General features: G+C 35.4%; 8 protein-coding genes across 8 annotated transcripts; 4 read left to right on the forward strand and 4 right to left on the reverse strand.

Moving 5' to 3' along the window:
• Positions 1-4: 4 nt before the first annotated feature.
• Positions 5-892, reverse strand: Gasu_35150 (methyltransferase). The gene is made up of 2 exons (XM_005705589.1): positions 630-892; positions 5-580 (listed from the first exon to the last, which is right to left on the reverse strand). Exons 1-2 carry the CDS (start codon positions 863-865, stop codon positions 67-69), a joined length of 750 nt encoding a protein of 249 aa, XP_005705646.1. The 5' UTR covers positions 866-892; the 3' UTR covers positions 5-66.
• Positions 893-902: 10 nt separating this feature from the next.
• On the forward strand, positions 903-2,883 carry Gasu_35160 (uncharacterized protein). The gene has a single exon (XM_005705590.1). The coding sequence runs from the start codon at positions 911-913 to the stop codon at positions 2,825-2,827; it is 1,917 nt and encodes a 638-aa protein (XP_005705647.1). The 5' UTR covers positions 903-910; the 3' UTR covers positions 2,828-2,883.
• Positions 2,884-2,889: 6 nt separating this feature from the next.
• Gasu_35170 (DNA mismatch repair protein MutS) lies at positions 2,890-6,122 on the reverse strand. Its single transcript, XM_005705591.1, has 3 exons — positions 5,738-6,122; positions 3,555-5,684; positions 2,890-3,503 (listed from the first exon to the last, which is right to left on the reverse strand). The coding sequence occupies exons 1-3, from the start codon at positions 6,083-6,085 to the stop codon at positions 2,958-2,960; spliced, it is 3,024 nt and encodes a 1,007-aa protein (XP_005705648.1). The 5' UTR covers positions 6,086-6,122; the 3' UTR covers positions 2,890-2,957.
• A 68-nt stretch (positions 6,123-6,190) lies between these two features.
• On the reverse strand, positions 6,191-7,542 carry Gasu_35180 (endonuclease). The gene is made up of 3 exons (XM_005705592.1): positions 7,354-7,542; positions 7,056-7,292; positions 6,191-6,990 (listed from the first exon to the last, which is right to left on the reverse strand). The coding sequence occupies exons 1-3, from the start codon at positions 7,537-7,539 to the stop codon at positions 6,295-6,297; spliced, it is 1,119 nt and encodes a 372-aa protein (XP_005705649.1). The 5' UTR covers positions 7,540-7,542; the 3' UTR covers positions 6,191-6,294.
• Positions 7,543-7,552: 10 nt separating this feature from the next.
• Positions 7,553-11,593, forward strand: Gasu_35190 (uncharacterized protein). The gene is made up of 3 exons (XM_005705593.1): positions 7,553-7,683; positions 7,749-7,848; positions 7,903-11,593. Exons 1-3 carry the CDS (start codon positions 7,568-7,570, stop codon positions 11,056-11,058), a joined length of 3,372 nt encoding a protein of 1,123 aa, XP_005705650.1. The 5' UTR covers positions 7,553-7,567; the 3' UTR covers positions 11,059-11,593.
• Positions 11,594-11,732: 139 nt separating this feature from the next.
• Positions 11,733-13,840, forward strand: Gasu_35200 (uncharacterized protein). Its single transcript, XM_005705594.1, has one exon. The coding sequence runs from the start codon at positions 12,936-12,938 to the stop codon at positions 13,149-13,151; it is 216 nt and encodes a 71-aa protein (XP_005705651.1). The 5' UTR covers positions 11,733-12,935; the 3' UTR covers positions 13,152-13,840.
• Positions 13,841-14,682: 842 nt separating this feature from the next.
• Gasu_35210 (uncharacterized protein) lies at positions 14,683-15,740 on the forward strand. Its single transcript, XM_005705595.1, has one exon. The coding sequence runs from the start codon at positions 14,969-14,971 to the stop codon at positions 15,173-15,175; it is 207 nt and encodes a 68-aa protein (XP_005705652.1). The 5' UTR covers positions 14,683-14,968; the 3' UTR covers positions 15,176-15,740.
• Positions 15,741-15,907: 167 nt separating this feature from the next.
• Positions 15,908-16,522, reverse strand: Gasu_35220 (uncharacterized protein). Its single transcript, XM_005705596.1, has 2 exons — positions 16,060-16,522; positions 15,908-16,009 (listed from the first exon to the last, which is right to left on the reverse strand). Exons 1-2 carry the CDS (start codon positions 16,450-16,452, stop codon positions 15,941-15,943), a joined length of 462 nt encoding a protein of 153 aa, XP_005705653.1. The 5' UTR covers positions 16,453-16,522; the 3' UTR covers positions 15,908-15,940.
• Between the last annotated feature and the right edge of the window lie 6,191 nt (positions 16,523-22,713).

Consider the following 22,713-nt stretch of genomic DNA (forward strand, 5'->3'; position numbering starts at 1 on the left):
CATTCCAAGCAAAAGTCACTTTATAGAAGAAAGAAAAGAAAATTGACTAAATGATAGTCTAAAAGTTTAAGATTTCTTATCTAATACCACACACCAGTTGCTCTGTTCATAATAAGAATGTTGAATATGAAAACAATTACTTTGCAGACATTCTTCTTCCAACTCTCCTTGACGATATAAATGATAATATCTTTCCAGAGTAAAAGTGGAAGGTTGTTTCAGATTCTTCTCCAGTTGAGTTGCTTTCTTTTCGTGGTCGATGACAACCCAAGGAATCAGAGCTTCTTGTTTGTTTTCATCTAAAAATCTCATCTTTTCTCTAGCTTTTGTATTCTTTACCTCATCTTTTCCATCATTTTCGTTAGCTGCCCAAACATATAAGAGACAACTTCCACCTGGTCTTAAGACCCTTCCCAGTTCTTGTATGGCTAATATTCGTCTTTCTCGAGTACACAAGTGATGTAAAACTGCTATACACAAAACGATATCAAACTTTTCCGATTGAAAAGGCAATTCGAGAATATCCGCTACAGCCGTTTCCAACTGACGTTGTTTACAAGTTTTCACAAGAGGAACGCACCTATATCACTCACTTGAATGAGATAATAACTATCCAAAAGTGTACAAACCTATCGATTCCAATACAGAAAAGATTCCTATATGAGATAAGATTCTTTCCGTTTCCACAACCAACATCCAAAACAGTATCGAGAGGACTTGTCTGTTTCAGAAACAACTCTACACCAGGCCATATTCTATATCTCGTTTTCGTGAAGTGTTCTGCTATTCTATCATATACATTATGAACATTATTCTTTTCAAACTCTACAAACCATTTTGACCCAAGTGAAGTTATTCCTTTCATTTCTAGTCAAACAACCATATGTTGCGTCATATTGGCCAATATTGTATGTACAAGACTTTTAGAACGGCTCGTCAGCTTCATGTTACTCATAAGTGGCAGCGTTTGTTTTGCTTGAAACATTGGTTTCGAATAGGTATAGGATTTGGAACCACTATATGTATATATCAATATTATAAGAGAAAGTCTTTTGCACTTTGTAAAAGTCAGGATCCACAACCACAGTCTCACTCGTGTGTTACGAGAAGGAAAAAGTGTTTTGAGGAAGATATATTATCTTTCCTTTGTGAAGTTTCTTTTCTTAAACATAATAGAGAATTGCATACTCTTGACAAGATCAACGTTCTTTGTTTGCTTGGTCCTTCAGCAACAAAAGAAGATATACTTCCTTATCTGTTAGATTCCAATAGGATACTTTGTATGGAAACAATACAAGAAGGAACTGAACGAGTTATAGGTGAGAAGACTTGTATTCTGTTCATATCCATCGACGAGTTTTCTGAATCGTTGAAGAGACGACAACTTGCACAGATAAAATATTTGTTGAGAGGTTTAGCTACTTGGAACTGTGCAGCTATGGATGCTATAATAACAAGGAAACGTTTTCTTTTGTTTCATCGTCTTCTTTTCTATTTTGGTAATCGTTTATCTGAGACAGCTCATGCTGTGCTTATTTATTCACCATGGGATACAACAAACATCGTCCTACAAAGAACTATACAAGTAGCCATGAAAGAAGGTATCCCATTGCTGATACTTTCCGACTGTTATCGAAATTCGTTTGAGTCAAGAATAGAAGAATTGTGCTTTGAAATGAAGCGTTGTCTGATACAACGTCTCGTATTCGAACATCCTGTCATAAGATATTTGCATCCTTTCATATATGGTCAAAACTGGATAATTTTTCTATTTCAACTCGTCATTATGGGAGTTTATTATTGGTGGAAAGCTCATTCGATGGGCTATAAGGATGGATTTGAAGATGGAGGTTACGAGTGGAATTATCGGTTGATTGGTATGGACTTGGATTCTATTCCCTATCGAGATGATGAATTGTGGGAGTTTTGTTATGGCTCAAGTTCTGTTTTCAACTGGTATGTTGGTGAATCAGAAAGAATGAGTTGCTTATTGCAATCCTTGAATAAGTTTCCTTTTCTTGGTTTGAATGAAATTTTCTTGTACAAAAAATACATTCGTTTATTGTTCGTCGATGGTTGTTCTTATTTAATTGCTAGGCTATTTGACAGTTGTTATGACCAGAATAATGATGAGATAAGACAACATCACCACTCTATGGAAAATGACTTCATTCTAGAGAAACCACACAATCGAATCTATGTTCTAGATGGAAACATTTCTATTTGGACCTTGCCATGGAGCCATGTTATTGAAAAGGTTTCTATACGAAACTTTCTTCATCACGCAACTGTAGATTGGGGAAGCTTCGATTCGTTTGGAAATAAGCCATTCCTGTGGCAGTTTTTTATGAATGGGTTGCTTACTATTTGTCAGCCAAGTATTCTCGCATCTAGATGGAATAATAGTATGTATCGGGATATATTGATTTCGTCTTATTATTATCATCAAAATGTATGTCGCTTTCTAAATGGAATAGATGGAATCATACTTCCTATTGGTTTCTCAAAGGGTGAAAGTTTTATGAAATTTGGAAAAGATTTGATAGAGGAATGCTTAAAGCAACAAATACCTGTATTCTTTGTGGATTGTTTCGGTAAGGAACATTCTTCCGAAATATCCAATAGATTAGGAAAAGCGATAAGAAGAACAATGATCCAAAGAGCCTTGAAGATACAACAACAAAGATACATTTCTGCTCGTACACATTTCTTCTTATGGCTATATACTTGGAGATATGATAGGGCCTATCTTCAAGGTTATCGACAAGCTTGGATGCTTCGGATGTCATCACATGAACCATGTGACAATCCGATAAAAGAATATTGATGACTTTTTTACTTTGAATACCCAACAAGAACCCTTTGTGCTTTACAATGTTATACAATTCCTCGATGAACACATATTTTATGTTGCAATAATATTACAAAAGATGACTTGTCTCAGTTATTGCTCTTGATCATCTTATTTCTTTCTCCTTTGTGAGCCACTCTTGAAATTGTGCATCCAATAATGCCAGTTGTCGTTTCATGTCTTTTAATTGTTCTTGCAGACTTTCCATATCATAATTGCTGTTATTCATTCTATTGTATTTTGTACCATTTGTCATCAACATATTATCATTGGATTTCTCTCTGGAAACATTTTCATTTCCATTGCTTATTTGATACAACTGAGTCTTTAATACATGATTCAATTGCATTCCTACTTGTTCCAAAGTCCTCCAAACGGTTCGAGCTCTTTCCACTACAACGTCAGGCAAACCTGACAAACCAGCTACTTGGATACCATAACTTTTATTGGCTCCTCCAGGAATAACCTTGTGCAAAAATATGACTTGATCATCCTTTTCGATGACTTTTACTTGTAAATTGATAACCCAAGGAAATACGGAAGCGAGTTCATTCATCTCATGATAATGAGTAGCAAAAATACTCAAACATTGAATATTTGATGAAAGATATTCTGCTACACTCCATGCAATACTCAAACCATCTAAAGTTGTCTAAAAATTGATCAATATTTTTGATTCATATCGAAACAATTGTATTCTTACTGTCCCACGACCAATTTCATCCAACAATACCAATGAATATTTGGTTGCTTGACGCAATATTCTTGCAGTTTCAGTCATTTCTACCATAAAAGTACTTTGACCTGAACCAATATCATCTACAGCTCCAACTCGAGTAAATATTGCATCCATAATACTTAATTGAGCTTCTTGTGCCGGTACAAAGCTACCTATTTGCGCCAATAATTGGATGGTTCCTATTTGACGCAAATAACAACTTTTGCCAGAAGAATTGGGTCCTGTCAAAATTACCAAACGACTCGACTGATGAGATAAATCGATGGAATTGGAAACAAAGCTTCCTGGTGAAATCATTTGCTCAACTACTGGGTGGCGACCATTCTCTATCTTCAAGACAACTGCCGATGATGAACTATTCTTCTCTTCATCATCCAATAAATATAATTGCGGTCTACAATATTCTCTTTCCATTGCCATCCTTGCCAAACCACAAAAGACATCCAATGTTGCTACGGCCTCGGCTATTCTCTGTAATGAAGGTGCATATTGTTGCAGGTGATTACGAAAGTTATCGAAAATTTCGCGTTCCTTTGAAGCAAGACACTCTCGAACATATAAAATACTTCTTTCTCTCTCCAGTAATTGAGTAGTGGTATAACGTTCTTCTCCTATTAGTGTTTGCTTTCGAATATAGTCATTTGGAACTTTGGAAAGTGCACGTTTCGAAATGGAAATGTAATAACCCAAAGACTTGTGATAGCCAACTTTTAAATTGTGTAAACCCAATCTCTTCCTTTCATTCCTTTCATATTCCAGCATCCATTGCATATGAAGCTTGTATTCTTTCTCCAATTCTTCCAATTGCTGATTTTTTCCACTTTGAACGAAGAGCACACTTTCGGAGTTGGATCCAGTAAAATTATCTACAACATGAGGACTTGTGGAAACTGGTGATGACAAAGTAATGTTAGCATCGATTTCTTCCACGATAACTTGAATCAACTCTTCTGACAATGGCGACAGAATAGCTGCAAGTAAATCAACCACTCTTTTTTGTCTATCAATAGAAGAAGAAATCAATCTATTCAAGATATGTAGTAAGCGAGGGATCTTTTTCAAGGATTCTCCCAAATGATAAAAGTCCTTTTCATTCGCACGAAGAGAACCTATACGACAAGCCAATCTTTCCAAGTCATTGAAACCTTTTAGAGTGTCAACTAAACCTGATAGAATATCGCAGTTTTGAATAAGCAATTCTATAACTTCGTATCTTGCATTTAATATTCGCCCATCTCTCAATGGATGCAATAACCATCTTCGTAACAGTCTTGCACCCATACAAGTAACTGTACGATCAACAGACCAAAGCAAGGATCCCTTCTTATTTCCTTCTCTTAGTGTTTCAAGTACTTCTAAATTCCGCAAAGTATTTTCATCTAAATGAACAAATTCATCAGCTCTATGCAATCGAAAGAAATTCAAATTGATCGGTGCTATTCTTTCAATGGTTTCTTGTAAATAATGAAATATAGCTGCACAAGCTTTTAGTAACAAGCAAGAGTCTTTTAAACCAAACACTTCAATGCTATTACAATGAAATCTTTGTAAAAGTTGTTGTTTACCCAACTGACTGTCAAAAGAGTGAACAGGTCGAGCAGTATAACATAATTCTGGTAGCTGATACGTAATACATTGCTCTTGTAGAATATTCTTCCATATGGGGTTATCTTCCATCAAAACTTCCGAAGGAGAAATCCTTATGAGTTCTCTTATAAAAGCATCGATATTCTTTCCTTCTAATCCTTGAAATTCTCCGGTAGAAGTATCAACATAAGCAATTGCCCAATTCACTCGGTTAAACTCTTTTGTAGATGAGCTCATGTCTACAGCAATAGCAGCCAAGTAATTGTTTTTCTTAGCATCCAACATAGAATCTTCCGTCAAAGTGCCTGGCGTAAGTAGACGGGTTACTTGTCTTTTTACTAAAGAACCTGCTTGAGCCATTGTTGCAGGTTCGGTTTGATCACAAACTGCAACTTTGACGTTTTTCTTTAACAATATTGAAAGATATTTATCCAATGAATGTTGAGGTATTCCTGACATAGGAACCTTGCATCCCAAATCTTTTCCTCCGCCTTTACTAGTTAGTGTCTAAACAAAACTCTAAATATCTGCTACTATACTTGATCTTTTTGAACACTTACCACTTCCAGAGTTTCTGCTAGTATTTGGGCGTCATCGAAAAAAGATTCGTAGAAGTCTCCCACTCGATACAATAAAAGGTAATCTGGATGTTCACTTTTAGTATCCCAATAGTGCCTCAACATGGGAGATAGTTTGTTATAGTCGATCTTCTCATAGGTTGAAGGCGACAAGGTAGTTTGAGAATAAAAGTTTTGCTCCCTCTGTTTTCCGCAAGTCAGTATTGTGAAAAGTTTAGAATATCGACACGGTTGGTTATGACACTTTCGTGTTTTTTTAAATGAACGACAATAAAAGTAAAGTTTTTGATTCGCTGCAATTGATACACTCCAAAACGCCATCAAAGCCATTTTAAGTTCTGAATGGATGTCCACTCCTCAAACAAATCCATCTTCAAACTGTTCGACTGCGCTTATATATCAACTTTCTCAAACTTTGTTTTGGCATTCCGAGTCATTTAACTTTTTTTTTTTACTCCAAAGAATCTATTCAAGTCTTCATAACAGTTTTGCTATCAAAAGAACTCGTTTCTTTCTATTCGAGTTTCTATTTCATGAGCTCAGAGAGATAAAGAGCTTGAACTGTTCCAATTGGAGCTCGTATCTTCTCCATTTTGAGACCGTAACCGAATACTTAGTTGTTCCATTTGTTTGCGCAACATCTCAGCTAACTTTTGCTTGCGTTGTTTGCGGTCCAACCGATTGCGAAATAATATGGGATTGTATGCTTCACTCCAATTCTCCTTTTTTCTTTTCTCAATCGATGACTTACCCATAATGATATAATAATTTCGAAGACTTTGGCTTATCTTTTTCTTTGTTTCTTCTCCAATAGGCTTTCCTGGTCGGTTTCTAGCTGCTTCAATCACTTTAGAACGATATTCCACATCTTTCCATTTTGCACGAATAGATTCTGCTATTCTCCTTCTTGTTTCTTCTGATTTTGTCAATTTCGCTTTTGAACTGGAAGTTGATTGACTTTTGACAGGTTCCATTCCAAAGATGATCGACAATTTTTGATTCTGACGAGAAGTTTTGATTTGAGGAAAACGCATTTTGTATTCGCAAAGTTGTAAAAAGATGCGTTGGTTTACTCGTGTTGTCGTTTCTCTGGAAAAGAAATAAGGCAAAGGACCTTTGCCTTCTACAGTCCAACTGGTCTTGGGATGACTTTTCTTACTCGAAAGTCTTATTCGAAGCCTAGTCATGGCAGAATGCAATTTTCCCAACTGCCTTTCTCGAAGTGCTTCTCTTATCTATCGAACAACAAGAAACTATGTCATATATCTTGTCTTGCCACGAAATCAACCATTTCTCTTACCTTAGGGTCAGCCATTTTGAGTCTTAAGCTATACGATATTTTCTCTCTAGTTTCTTTCGAATGATTTCTTCCTTTATTCCAAGGAATACTACCCTTTCTAGCTGCTGCTATCTTTGCTTTGCTTTCAGGAGTGTGCACACTTCCAGTTCTCCTTGGCGTGGAGGACTCTTTGTTCACGACTACCAACGACTCGGTATTTTGGGGAGCTGAAAGTATCAAAAAAGGAAAATTTTTAAACTATTGCACACCATTCGTTAGGTTCAGCTAGAATAACAACCATTACTCAATAAAACTCTACCTTGAGAGGATTCAGAGTTGCAATACTGCGTCTACGTGAAAGGAGGTTGCTTTTGCCTTTATACAAAGGAAAAGTAAAGTTACCAAAAGCATAAGTAAGTTGCACATTATTCCTACGCAGGACATTGGTTGTCTTATTTCTTGTCGAGTGAATCATAAACAACAAAGAACAACGACAACATCCCATATTGATATTATCCGAACATTGTTGTGGGATGTCCGTTTCTACTATACCTGACAGGTCACAAAGCGGTTTTCGTTTTAAAGAAAATTGGAGTTTATACGTTGACAAGTTGTTTCAAAATGTTGAAGATGATTCTGCTAGTTTGAGGTAAATGATGTACTTTTTCTTTGGTTCAAACTTTGTAACTTGGACTGTTATGTTTTTTGGAATAGCCGGTTGTCAGTTTGTAATGAAACTGAAGTGTTGGCAATAGTGAAAGGAAGTCAAGTTGTGGTTACTTGGTTGAAGTCCATTCAACAATCAACGAACGAGGTTAGTTAAGAAGTGGGACAACTTTTTCCTCATTCTCAATGAGAGATCATCTAGTTGACAGAATACAAGCGTTTAAAATTTTCCAAAGTCGTGAAGAACTTTGGTTTTGCCAAGAAAGGAAATATATTATTCGTTCATTTGCAACAAGAAGTGAAGCTTACTTTGTATTCTATCGCTGCTTTGTTTCAAAATAACACAGAACCTGTTCAAGTCATCTCTGTTTCGAGCGTTCCCTGTAAAATATGGACAGTAGAAGAAGAAGAACATCTGTATTGTAGTGACTATAGTCAAATAGAGCGAATACATTGGCCAAGTTCAAAGCACCAAATCTTGTTCCGTTTACCTCAACAAGTGCAGGAGTTGATGTTTTCTCCAGAAGGTAGAAGAGTGGCCAGTATAACCAAAGACGCCAAGTTTCAGCTTTGGGATGACAAGGGAAAGGAATTGGATCAACGAATTCTTCCTTTAGAGTTACCACTTCCGACACTCGAACTATTTTGGAATCATCCCACTATTTTGTTGATAATGGTTCATCGAATGGATGGCATGTTGTTGATATGTTGCAGTATAGATGCAGAGACACATATTCAGCAAGTGAATATTTATTCTTCGCCTTTTATCGAAGCACCTTGTTCTATGAGCAATGGAATGTCTCCCTTTGGTATGATACAAGTTATAGAAGAATGGCAACTCTTCATTCTAGGTGTTTCTTATTCAACAGATATTCAAGTTATTTACAAAGAAAAGGAACAAATATATTTACTCATGTTGGAAGAAGGAGAAGAGATTTCTTGCCCTGTCGATGAACATGGTGGAGATACTTATCCTGTAGCTTTTGCATTAGATTGGACCAATACTATGCCTGTACCTTCCAAAATCTCTTCTGACACCAAACTTTGTGCAATGCCCAGACTAGTCTTACTGTTGAATAACGATATGTTGAAATATTATAGTGTTATTAATGATCATTGCACTCAACCTTGTACTAGAATTAGACCATCTATAGCACCTATTGTTGTAGGTTTGTCATCATCACAAAAAGAAAAGAGTTTATCTGAAAGTCCATCTGAGAGCCAGTTAAGCTCTCATCAGAGAAACTCATTTACGACTGTGGATATGGATTCTATGTGTGATAATCTTACAAAGAAGATGCAACGATTATTTCATGAAATAACAAAGAAACAAGATAATTTGGATGTCTCACTTCCGCAAGAGATAATGGATAGAAGGATGCTTCGAATCGATGCAAGGTATCAAGATTGCAAAGTGCAATGTCGAAAACTTTTACAACAGTGTGACCGTTTACACAAAGAATGGATAGAACAGATTATAGGAGAATTGGAAGAATGCGAAAAGATGCGTTTGGAAGAAGAACAAATTTTGTACAACGCTGAAAACCAGTCAGAAACTTTTCTACAAGATTGGATTCACCCACAATGGAAAGAAATAGAACAACAAGTACAAGAGAAGAAACGACAAATCGAACACTCTATTGATTTCATTCAAGAATTTTTAGAGAAAACTTATCGGGACAGAAAGGCAGCACATCACATTGGTGATACAAGTGTAATTTCTCAACGCAAAAAAATATTTCAGTCATTATATATACAGCGACAACGCTTAGAAACCCTTTTTAAACGATTTCAAGAAGTAGAAAGGACATATTTGGATAGAATTCAAAGCAGTGACACTACTTCATCATCGCCAAGTTATTCACAAAACCGGACTCATTTTCCAGTTTTATTGGCAGAGAATTGGATAGATACAAATACTCTGATGGATACCGAATCTTTAAAGAAATCTAGCCAATTGATCTATGAGATGGCCATGAATAATGGAAGAAATGAAATAAGGCCTCAACAGAAACCTCTGCATTTTCCAAAATTGAAACAAATTTCTGGAACAAACAACAAGGAGAAGACTTTGATCATGAATCAAGATCAAATGTCAATAGCGTCGTTATCTTTTCATTCAGTCAATAATTCCAATGAGCAATCGTTTTCGCAGTTACAGTCTTCCTCTTTGTTAGCAAATGATTCTTCTGCTTTTAGTTTCTCTTTAAAAACATCCATGGAACAACAGAAAGAGAAGATGCCATCCAATCGTATTTCTCTCAATGATACGCCTCGTCAAGCTCCATTGGATGAGCATGAACAACAACCAGAAACAACTAAGATAGGATATCATTTAGACGCTTTCAAAGAGAACCCCAAAGAGTATGTCCGAAGCAAATCATCTTCTTTCCAACATGTAACCAATGCAAACTCTCATTTGTATCAAGAAAAGGAAGTCCAGCAATCACATCCATCATCGGAACTTAGTTTGGTAAAACCAGATGATGCTTTGCACAAGTCATCCACAAGTATTCAAAGTATGGATTCCCACTCGAACGAGGGACCAACAGCACCTCTGGATGGAAAATCAAAGGATACGAAAAATGAAGATACACTTACAACTCCTCCTATGAAATCTTCCAACGATCAGCAGCATGAAGAAGTAACTCAACTGACAATCAAAACTTTGGAATCCACTGAAGCTGACAATTCGAATATGGCAACGACTGATCATTCTGTTATGAGAGATTTTGAATCAATGGAATTTTCCAATGAAAAGCAGTCAGAGTCAAGAACAAACCCGAATAGTCAAAAGGGTGCGTTGCAAATGCAAAATAACCCATTTGGAAGAGGCTTTCCACAAGTTGGTACTGTCGCTGGGCCATGGAGTGGCTTCGGATCCTTGGCTTCCACCGATTCAACCTTTTCAAGTCCCAGTTCACTAACAACAGTTGTCAATTCATCGCAACAGAATGTTGCCAGCAACACTGGATTCAGTTCGGGCTTTGGATCACCTGTCAGCCATCCTCCAATGAACAGTCCATTAGGTACAAATGTAAATACTTCAAGTTCTGGATATCAATTTGGTAGCCCTTCTCCTTTTCTTTCTCCCGTTGCAGGAGCTTTTGGCATTTCAAACGTTACTCCTCCTACAAATAGAGCAGCATTTGGTTTCGGTATGAGTTCTTCTGATGGGTCAAATCCGTTTGCTTCTCTTGCGCAAAGAACAGCAACTTCTCCGGTATTGAGTTCAAATATTTTTGGTTCTGTTCCAAACCCATCCACAAGTCCTGGAACAAATGCTGCTTTTACATGGAGTCAGTCAACTAGTACTGCAACATCCCTACCTCCGTCATTTAGTCAAATGCGCAAGTAATTATATCGCCATATAGCTAGAAACTAGAAAAGTTTTCGTTTGAGGAGAGCCCATTGTGTTAATTTGCAAAGATGGTACTGAAATATTTCGAAGATGGGATTACTCGTTGGATACTAAATTTCATTGAAGTAAATACGTATACTTCTAAGCCTTTATGAAGGTGACAAGAGAACTTTTCGCCAATGCTTAGAGAGGATATTTGCTTTTAGATGATTCGAATGTTGTAGGTATCGACAGCAAATCGGTTGCTCTTTGGACCGGAAAAATCTATGTTGTGATTGTTGTGATTGACTCTTGATACATTCATGAACATTTATTTCATTTGAAAAGTTTAAAATCTTCAAATTATTGTTCATTTATGTGTCAAGCGAAGCTAGGTTTGACATATATATGTTTCTTCATTTTGCTTGAATATATTTATATACATGTTGATTTGCAAAGAAAATATTTGTTAAAACTAGAAGGATGAATAGTTGAGAGGAGCAGTTGTGTATATAGTGAAATCCGAAGAGTCAACTGGTTTAAGGAAAAAAGTGAGAGTAACAAGCCAACGATGACTTGACTGAAACCAATAGATTGGATAGAACAGGTAGAATATTCTCCTTGGACTACAAAATCTCCAAGACAACTTAAGAAGACCAACAATTATAGAAGATATGTTCACCCACCAGTCCATGATTGATTGATTATTACCGCTTCGAGGGAAGAAGAGCTAATCGATCACATTCCAAAAGAGGTTTTAGTTTCATTTGTTCAAGTGTAGTTTTGATATCCAAGCTTCTCTTTGGGTATCTTTCAAGCTTTGAATTGTTTCTGTTGTAACAGTGCAACTGTTCCTCGCAGATCTTGAGCTCCACTTAGCCTCTAGTATCCTCTTGGATTGTCCAGCACTGGAAACCTTTGTTACCTATATAAGAACTCTTGTTACTGAAACTCTGTAATTCTATGGAAATTCTCTGTGGAGGATAGAGTCAAGGTACAGGACTCCAAGTCTTCTTTGAGTTTTAATACTTAACCGACTTGACTGTCTCACAAAGTCAGCGAACTTTTAGTCTTATTTCAGTATTCTTGAACTTTTATAGCTACTGTACAGAAAGTCTTGTCCTGTAAATGATGGCTAAGAATCAGACCTTGGTTTAAGATTTTTAAGGTTATTTGTAGGAAACTAACTGAATTGTGAGTGGGTCTTATGTTTATTGCTTTGCTGTACTTTTCATACGTAAGTTTTTTTTGGTGAGAGAATCTTTTCAAAGAGACGAACTATATAATAAAAATATTTCCACTTTTGGTAAAACCGATTCTATTTCGGGAGTTGCACACAGACATCTTAGGACCATCTCTGCCTATTTGTCATGGTTTTCATTTCTGTTGTGCCTTTGGGGTTGTTCACAAATTGGCACTTGTGACGGAGTGATGTTATTGTACAGTCAATATTCTCCTTTGTAAGTTAATGAGGCGTTTAAATAGGACCTTGACCATAGATAAATTATTTTTTTTATGACTTCATTTCCGATAATATTTACCTTTTACACAGCTGTCCATGAGTAGTTACATAATTTATCAACGTCTCATAACTTTTTGCCTATGGATGATTGCTAGTCAATTCATCATGAACTTTGCTAAAATACGAATTTGGTTACCTTCTTTTCTATTTCTTTTTGTGACACCGTTTTGCACAAATTATGAAATAACTTTTCAACTAAAACTGAAACAAGGCGATGCTGGCTAGAAGCGTTGTAGCTCTTCACAGAGGCAGTACCAAAAAGTTGACAAGTAGTTAAGCAAGTCTGAAAAGCGAAAAAAAAAATTTGGTATGTGATAATATTTTAGGAAGACTTGTATCCAAAGGTAACTAAAGTCTCTATGCTCAAAAAGCTATGACAAAAAAGATCATATATACAAGTCATTGCATCTTGCTGAAAAGTCTCTTTTCTTTTAGTCAAATCTATTTACAGATGGTTTCAAAACAGAACCATGTAGCAAACTACTTGAAAAGGGAAACAATACATAACAAGGTAGTAACCATACACTTAGCGTTGTTCAATTCTGCTTGCAGCTTCATGTTTGCAAAAACTGGAAATTCAGAAAAGTGATATAACTGTGAAGACTGATTTTGCCATTCTTAAGATTGGAAGAGAATTACCAACCTCGAATTCGCCTTGTAAAGAAACCTTGGACATCTATTGCATTATTGTCTCATACGGAGCTTTGTGATTGATGGTTTGAAGATGGAGAACAAAACTTTTGAAGCGCAGGAACATGTTTTTATTCTTTTAGCCTCGAAGCAAGTACTTTCATGTATCACAATTAAAGACAGAAGAGTAAACTTGGTATTTCAAGAGGAGAATGTATATTCTTTGTAGCTAGGATACAAAAATATAGTTAGGTTATACATATCTTACAAACACTAAGATTCCACACTCAAAAAGATTCTCTGGCATTCCAGAATAAAGGGAATGTGCAAGAAAAAGCATTATTTATGGAAGCGCAAAGTTAAAACTTTCAATAACAACACATTGAGAATTGATATCCTTATAACAATAAGACTTTAGGTTGTGTTGAGACAAGTCGATCCACTTTAAGAGTCAAAGATAACTAGTTGCGTACTTGAATAGTTGAGAAATAGAGAAAACGTCAGTAAAATAACTTGACTAGTATAATAGCAATAGAGATCTGTGTAAGAAGAAAGGAACTTGACCATTATCAAGGCATCCAAGGTTTTGAACCAAGAAAAAGAGATTCTCGAAGATTTCACAATGTATATAAAGTTTTGCAAGAACAACTCTGCTACTGAAAAGCAATAGAAGAAGAACAAGCAAAGATCATTTACGTGATTCCAAAAGTATGCTTTGGAGAACAGCTATTTTCTAAACTCTTGTATCTCCTGCGTATTTGTAGACACTATATTATGCCCCGTATGTCGTCAGTATTTAGGATATGGCTTCTTGTATCTCATAGCGTATTTCGGAAGAACCTTAGTGACTTTAGCGAGCTCGATTCTCGTTCTATTATCATTCGTCTGAGCTTGTCCTTAAAATCAAGAAATGAACAAACATCAAGTCGCATGACAAAGCAACGAGTATGATATTTTTATGCACTGTAAATGAGGAAAGGCAATAGTGTAATTATCTGTAACAAAGGAATAGAAATTGACAAAAGAACAGAACAAAAGAGAAAAATAGTAAGCCTGAACTAGACTCATAATGATATTTCAAGGACAGATTCCATAAGATTAGATGTTTGAATAGTCTAAAGAGAAAAAATATCAAAATTTCAACAAAAATTTTTACTGCAAGTCATACTCGTGTTTGCTTATAAAAACCAACTCTATTTAAACATAGATGTAGAATTTGCAAAAAAAAGCCAAGCCAAAATAAAGAGAAGAAAAAAACAAAACCTGGAAAATCTACCAATAAAAAAAAGACAAAAAAGCTCGAGCAACAAAGTAGTGAGACTAGAAACAAATGAAACCGATCATCTTGAAGAGAAAGCGGTAAAACGTTACAAGAAGATAAAGATTTATGAATAAATAAGAAAAAATTGGAGAAATCAGATCATTGCAGGAAGTCAAGTTCCAAAGAGCAAAACATTACGAATCAACCAACAGGCTAATAGAAGAACTGCAAGAAACTAAAGGATAAGTGATGATTGCTTTGGGAAAATTTTGAATGAGATGGGTCGCACGGCCTTAGAGTTGTCAGTTTGACAACGAAAGCTGAAAAAAGCCATTTTTTTAAAAGCAAGGGAAAAGCTTTGAACTCACAATATGCTCAAGTTGTTGGTAACTAAGAATAAAGGAAAAAAAGCAGGATTGGAAGCCTAAGGTTGTGTTCCTGCTGGTAAAAATTTTGACAGTGGCGGTTGTAGCTACTAGTGGTTGGACTCTGTTTTGAAGGACTACTTTTTCTTTATGAACGTAAAATGTATAGAAGGTGATATTAATCCAAAAAGCTATGTAGGTTGTGAGAGTAATGAAGGTGAAACTGTCGCCTTTGATGTTTCTGGAAGCCATCTGGTTAGAGTTGTCAATAGTCAAGGATATATAGATAGAGAGGAGGGTAGCATTAGTAGCATGTGTGAAGGGGAAACAAGGAGAATCACTCCTGGTCGTTTATAGAAATTTGAGAGCTGTATTGTCAAGAAAAGAGCAAAGACAAAGGAGTTTAAGCTTTTGTTGAGTTTTAGTAGATTACTCAATTAATTGTCTCGCAAGTCCATTTAGATTTAGTTTTACTGATCATTGTTAGAGCAGTTTTGCGTATTTATTAGCAATTGAAAGTCTTGTAGTCGATTGTTAAGAATCAGTCTTTGGGTTAATATTTCCACGGTATTCTACAAGAACAAGAAACCGATCAGCCTCTCAGTTGAGTGTTTTGTCAGTATAAAGAGTTGTATTCCTTATGGTAGTTTTTTGTCTCTTATAAAATTTTTTTCAAGATGAAAAACTTGGCCTGTAACTCTGCAACAGTTTTTATAGTGTAAACGATATTCGCACTCTTTTTAAAATTCATTCATTTTCCAGAATAGCATAGGAAAGTCTCGAGTCCATCATTGCATATTTTTAATGGCTGTTTGTGTTGTCGAGCGTTGATCAATTCTCTATTGATTTGAGTATATATTTTGAAATATTATGGATGGGGGGCTTTAGATAACGAAAGCTGAATAAACTTGTATTTTGAAAGCAAGGGAAAAGTTTTCAGTTCAAAGTATACTCACTTTGTTGGGAACCATGAAATAAAGCAAGCAAAAGGACACTGTTGAAAAATCTTGGTTGTGTTCACCTGGGTAAAGAGTTGTGACGATGGCGACTGTAGCTATTAGTCCGTTTTGAGAAACGCCTTTGTTTTTTGGAATTACTGGGTTTACCGAGGGTGAAATATGTCTAAAACAACATGTGAGTAGTAAGAGTGATAAAGTTGGAACTAGTATTGATAGTGTTTCTGAAAGGCATCTATTGCAAATCGTCTTTGGTCTTGTAATATAGTTGGAAAGGAGGGTAACAGTAGTAGTACGGTATGAATGGGAAACAAGGAGACTTGTGTATAACAGTATTTGCCTCGTCAAGAGTGCTGCTGAACTGTTTTTTCCCAACACACTGAAAGTCATGCTGTTCAAAGTAGTGGTAGTTGTAGCTGTCAAAAAGTGAAAAGGAAACTTCACATTTTGTGCAAACAGCTTGCATTTGGATAGTATACAAAGTAGCTCTGAAAGAAACTCATGAAGGATCGGTTGAGCTTCTACAATATCACACGAGTGCAAATATTGATGCAGTCGTTTCCGACTAGAGTTTTTGGTTTGACTCTGAAGATAAAGTCCAACTTTTGGCAAATAATTCCTAGAAAGCATACGCAGACGAACAAAGTAGTTTGCACATTGACACGAACCATAAAGCATTTTTCTATTATCGCAGCAAAATCAAACCATTCGCCACTAAATGAAATTCAACCACAGCAACAACAACAAATATGAGCCCGAGCCTAGTACAGTATGGCATAGTCATCACTTCTACAAAGAGAATGATTCCTGCTTCTATCTTTTACTCTTTTCTTCGTTGTTCGCATGAGTCGAGAATTGAAATTGTTTTATTTACTTCGAATTGTAAAATGACAGCAACGACAACAACAACAAGTGAAAGTTATACTGTAATACTGAGTGGTACATGGAATATTAATAATAGTTTTTGTGATAAAAGTACGAATTTGACATATTTTTTACCATAAAGGAAAATTGTATTGTTGACTTTACAAAATAAAAGGGCACCATTTGCACACTTACGACTATTCCTGTACCTTACTATCAGAAGGACTACAGACGGTCCTGATTTTGAACAGCGAATAGAGTATCCAGTTGCTTTTACTGGTCGATTTTCGATTTTCTTGTATCTGTTTGAGACTAATCTTTATCTTTTGATTCTTGAAACGAACTTATTTGTTATCTCATGATAGTATGATGAAACAACTAGTCGTCATTTCTTTTCCGAAAACGTCGACGTACAACCTTTCAGAAGCTTTTTTCATTGGAAATCCCGATCACAAAGAATCTCTTTGTCACGTGATAGTTGTGTTGCATCTGGAGGGATAGGCAATTGATAGTCCAAGTGATCAATTCGAGACAATTTCGTCTGTTGAATCAATTAATCTTTGACAAGTGAACTTGCAGTATCATGAATGTGTACAACATACTGTTTCCAGTGATCTAGAATCTACTACTGATTTATCTGAACATATTGTAATGCTCTCATGTTGAAACCATCTCATGGTTATTTGTGCTCCAGAACATTTCCATCTTACTTTTTCGACCCTAAGGCCAGCTTGATATGAAGTTAGTCATCTAGTCGATAAGGATAAGATAATGTCTCTATCTCGTTTTTTCTCTTCTTCATCGGCGTAATTGTAGAATGGTGAAGATCCTGTTCTTAAGAGTTGTAATATGTTCGAAAAACAATAGAATGCTCATTGTACAAGAAAAGGGATGAAAATGATAAAAAGTAGTATCCAAAGACTGCGGTATGATGTAAATTCAAAGAAAGAATCAACTAGATTGCAGTTAAAGTTCTATACAAACGATCTGCTGAAAATACAAATTGAACTTGTCTTAGCACGAAATACTGGTTGTTTTCCCTTATTCATATGAATTGTCATAAAAGACAAAAATTTATGTTTTACATAGTATATACTTTTCAATGAAAGAATATAGAAAGGTCAGTTGAAAGAAATTCAAGGAAAAGAAGTAAATGAATGCTTCCCTGGCTTCACAGGGTTAGAATATCAGACATATGATATACAGATTTTGAGGTTGATCCTCACAAAAAGCAGAATCAATTCTGTGATTTTTACACAAGTAGCAGCAAAACAAAAACTAAAAGTCTTGTTCTAATTTCAGGATCTTTTTGTAAATCCTTTGTTGCTTGAACTTTTTTTACAACCTTTGGTGGTTTCCTTCCCTCTTAATCTTCGACTATTGCCACAATTGATTCAAGTGATAAATGACAATGTATTTATGCCGTACCAATACCTTGTTCCTATTGATGAGTTGAATTTGAATCTTATTTTAGTGTGATATCCGAAACTATTCTGGTTACAGCTGTATTGAAGGAAGTAATAATCACTTGCTTTAGAGTACTCTGAATCTTACCACTTCTAGTTAAATCTCAACAGGATATGGCACAATTATTCTAGTAGATACGTCAGAAAAGGTCTATTTGATTTCTTCCTTCTCTACGTATCTAGAAACTGGTAAATGTTTTATATTACTTGAATTGTATACTGAATTCAATGATTTACTGTTCAATGGAAAGAAAGTAAGATATCTCTTGATACTGCTCATTTAAAATAACAGCCTATATACGAGTTGGTCATATGTTGATTACTAGTCGAATATCTCATCAAGACGAAATTCTGTTTCATAAGTAAAATGAAATCTACTGCTATGATTCAACTCATGAATTCTGAGAGATCTTACAATGAAACTGAATCGAACGAACGAATCAGTACCCCGAGAAAAACAAAATACCATATAGCATTAATAGTAGTAATAGTACTAAGGATTACGGAAGAATACAGAAGACGAAGAAATGAAGACAAAAAAACTAGAAAGAAACAGGAATGCCCAATTATTCCTCCGCAATATTGAATAAGTTTTCGTTGATCATTTCATCCTAGATAGCTTCGCATGAATCGACTCAAGCGATGAATTGTAATGTATCTTTGCAGTGCCACGAATATAATACTACCAGTTTATATATTTTGATATGAACTGGTTGTTTGTTCATATATAACTACGTTAACCTGTACTTGATTCAATTGATTACTACTTGTTTTGAAGTGCTTTTAGTTATACTATTTCGTTCCAACCAAGCATTACTGGGTACGCTATAGTCACTTCGCAGACAAGAGTAAGAAATCTGATGTCAATTTTTTTTCAAGTTTTCGCATCTAAATGCGTTGATTGTTAGAACCGTTCAAACTTGACTATTGAAATATAGCCCTAATAATGAATGGAGTCAATGTGTTAGACAAGATAACGGCACAACTCGATCCACAAAAAGTTGAATCAACGTTTTCATTCAAAACCAATGAGTTGGTCGTAAGACTAAAATACAATGTTATCTTTTTAGGGGTATCTATAAGAGAGTTGGTTGAATTGTCATTATGTGGACATTGGGTTATCCAATAGAGTTTCTGTTAGATAGTGTTTTTATAGGATGGCTTCTTTAAGGTAGAATTGATACTTTATTGACCACTAGTTGTCGAGTTGATAAAGACTTTGTACCGTTGCACTTGAAACCTCGCTGTTGTATGTACAGAGTCATCATATCCGAAGCAGTGTTTTATGTGGTCTTTAGGCTCCCTGTATGCTTGATCCAGAATCGAATTGTCCAAGATTATCTCGAATTGCCTAAAATAATTTAGTCCTTACTCTAAAAGGATGATTTACAGACTATTATTTGGATTACGTAAAATCAAATTGAAGATCAATTCATGCGAGAATCAATACGTAAGAATCCGAATTGCAGCAAAGCATCAATGTTCCCTTGATATTTGTATGCTGTGTGCACTACTGGACAGGTGGTCGACCATAATTCAATTTAGGTACATCTGTGGATTGACTTTCATATTGAATGACAATGTGTTCCTAGAACATTGAGAACATGTTACTATTGATGAGCATAGATCAATCAGCATCCACCATTCTTGTATCTGTACGGAATTCAATTGAACTTTGTTTGAATCCAATTGTTCCTATCAATATTGGTGGAGCACGTTCTCGTTTTACTGCCTTGGTACCAAGCTCAACTTGCGTCATAGAATCATTATTTTTTTTTGATAAAGATACTGTGTTAAAAGTCTATTGCTTGTTTCTATTGACTGGTCGGAGAGTAGTCATCATATTGTTATCTTATCATTTCAAGAAAGTTGCAATTACTGAACACTAAAAACTGAACTTTGAATTGAAATGAAGTATGACAGCGATAAACTATACCATTCATAGACTACAGAATCATTTGATTTAGAACAAGATTCAACTAGGTTGTAGACGATTGGTCACAAACGAGCTGCAAAATGAAGCAGAGTAACCTTGCTGATACAAGCTATTTATCTCTTTTTTCATGTTTATATGTTATATAGTAAAAGATAAAGAAAATGATTCCTTTCATTTCAACTTTTATACAACTCGCTAAACAAAAAATACACCAATTTGCTTTGGAAGAAAATATATGATGAAAGATATAAAGTGAAAAAAGAAAAAAATGGCTTTCTAGTTTAATAGACTACAGAGATAGTGTTATGAGCCAAAAGTCTTGACTTTGATTCTCTCTAGAAACATCAACGATACTCTTGTCGTCATTAATAGAAAAAGTATTCCCTAGTAGTATCTCATACTGGTAATAGTAGAGCGTTTATGGCATTTTGTTTTGTTTATCCATTCTACTGATATGCATGACCTGTATTTGAACACCATAAGATAAAAAGTAGGCTGTTGAAACAATATGTTTAATGTTTGTGTATTTCATGGCATCCCTAATCGTTACAAATTGTCCAAAGCTTCAAAGACCTGATTACTGTAGGCATTCTTTATCCTTTTCACACTCACCTTATTCTTCTTTCATCCCATTTTTCATATCGAAAATGAATATCATACAATCCTCACTGATAGAAGACAATCAAATTTCTATTCGAAAAGGTAAAGTTTAGAATAAAGCAAGGCATATACAATCTTACTTGCAGAATCATTATTTGCATTTCTGTAGATATTATTCTCTATATAGCTGTAACTTTCTTTACTGGTTTGGAAAGTGTAGACAACAACATTCATAGGAAGAACAATATCAAGTTTATGATTCAACTCGATCTCGACACTAGTATTCCATGAAGAAGGATATCACTCCTCATCATACTCGACGAATGGTTTTAGATTCGAACTAATCAATCTTATGTCAATCAACAACTTGACCGGAAGAAAGTTGCTTGTATTTATTTCCATTGCAAAAATCATTGAGGTCTTGGTACAAACTGGCAGAAATGATCATAAAAGCAGAATTTACTATCTGATTTGCACATTTGACGACAACAATAACAGCAACTCTTGGAAGAAATAGGACAACACTTCTCACTACACCATTGTTCTCGAAGAGTCGTGAACATAGCATTTCTTCTATAGTTCGTCATTTATTTAGAATTGTGAATGGTGTTTTACGACCACTCGCTTTGCCTATATTAAAAACTCAATACGTCCCTCAATTGTGGAACGGATACATTTTTCTATCTAATCGACAAGACTAGAGACAATAGGGATATGAGCTAGTGTCCAGGAATCAGTTTAAATTCAACTGATTTCAAGATCATAGTTTCGACTATGTTGAATCGAGTTTAAACTGTATTGAGTGGAGAAACAAGCGACTGTGCAAAACAGGGCAATCAACCATCAAACTAGTGAATAAGCCAGGTGCTTTGCTTGAGAGAATCAGAACAATGTCGGATTAAGAGCAATTTATTTTTTCTTTAAGCACCTTTCATTCTCTTATTCACGGAGCCTTACCTATAGAATTGCACGAGTTCGTCATAAATAGAATATTATTGGTTTCTGTCATATCATTCATGCCTAAAGACAAGCTCGATTTTAAGTTGCAGAAAGAGGGACTGTAATCTATCCTGGCCACTTTTGTATTGAACTTGGTGTCAAATAGAACGACTTGACCTTGTCCATTTGAATTCATATTTTCTTATGAATACTGTATTTGAGGAGTACCTATCATATGCTATTTGAATTTACCCTTAGCTTTTTTTTCACTGTTTATCATACAGCTCATCCTGTAACTTAGTTCATAAAAGCCTTGGTATCGTTGAGACTATCAAGTTTTATGGCTATGAATTGTACAGTTTTGATAGAACCCAGTTGTCACCAATCTGTTTCATCAAGGATCGATTTGATAGTGGGACATATATAATGTCGCAGCTAACTACAAAATCATATTCATACGAGGCAATTCAACTCAACTGAAAGGAACTGTATGCTCAGCAACTTTAGAGATCATTCCCATTTTAAGTAGAAGAACGCAAACATTCGGTTTTATGTTGTTTGAAAGATTGGAATCCACACGACAACTTGAGAAGATTGACGAAGAAGCACTTTGATCCTAACCTTTGATTGTTAGTACTTCAAGTCATGCTGAGACATATGGTTATGTCCGTTTACTTCCTTTGGTGAAAAAAGTTGTCCCTTACCTTTGTTATATTAAGCTATTACAAAATCAAGTTGATAACCTGGTACAGCTTTTACTAGTACAGGGTGCCTTTCACAGCAGACTCTTTGTTATCTTTATGGATGAAGAATTTAGTTTGGTTTGTATTGATTCATTGATTGAATGATTGATTGTTTTGGGTCATACTAGCCTATTTATTCATCAAGTGACAAATAATTGCACTTGGGCTGGGGAAATTGACTGATTCCAGTATTTGAGGAATAGTAGTTGGTCAATTCTATTCAAAAAGGGGATCTAAGAATTCACTTTAGACAGATTGTTGTTTTGGGAGTCAAAGACAAGTTGTACCATAGAAAAAGATATATACAAGGTAAGTGATACAAATAGGGGTGGTTTCATTGTGCATTCTCAAGCTGAATACGGACTGGATGGACAGTGCTAATAGAAGAAAG

The sequence above is a fragment of the Galdieria sulphuraria genome, assembly GCF_000341285.1.
Source record: "Galdieria sulphuraria unplaced genomic scaffold scaf_28, whole genome shotgun sequence".
In the NCBI taxonomy this organism is placed as follows: domain Eukaryota; phylum Rhodophyta; class Bangiophyceae; order Galdieriales; family Galdieriaceae; genus Galdieria; species Galdieria sulphuraria.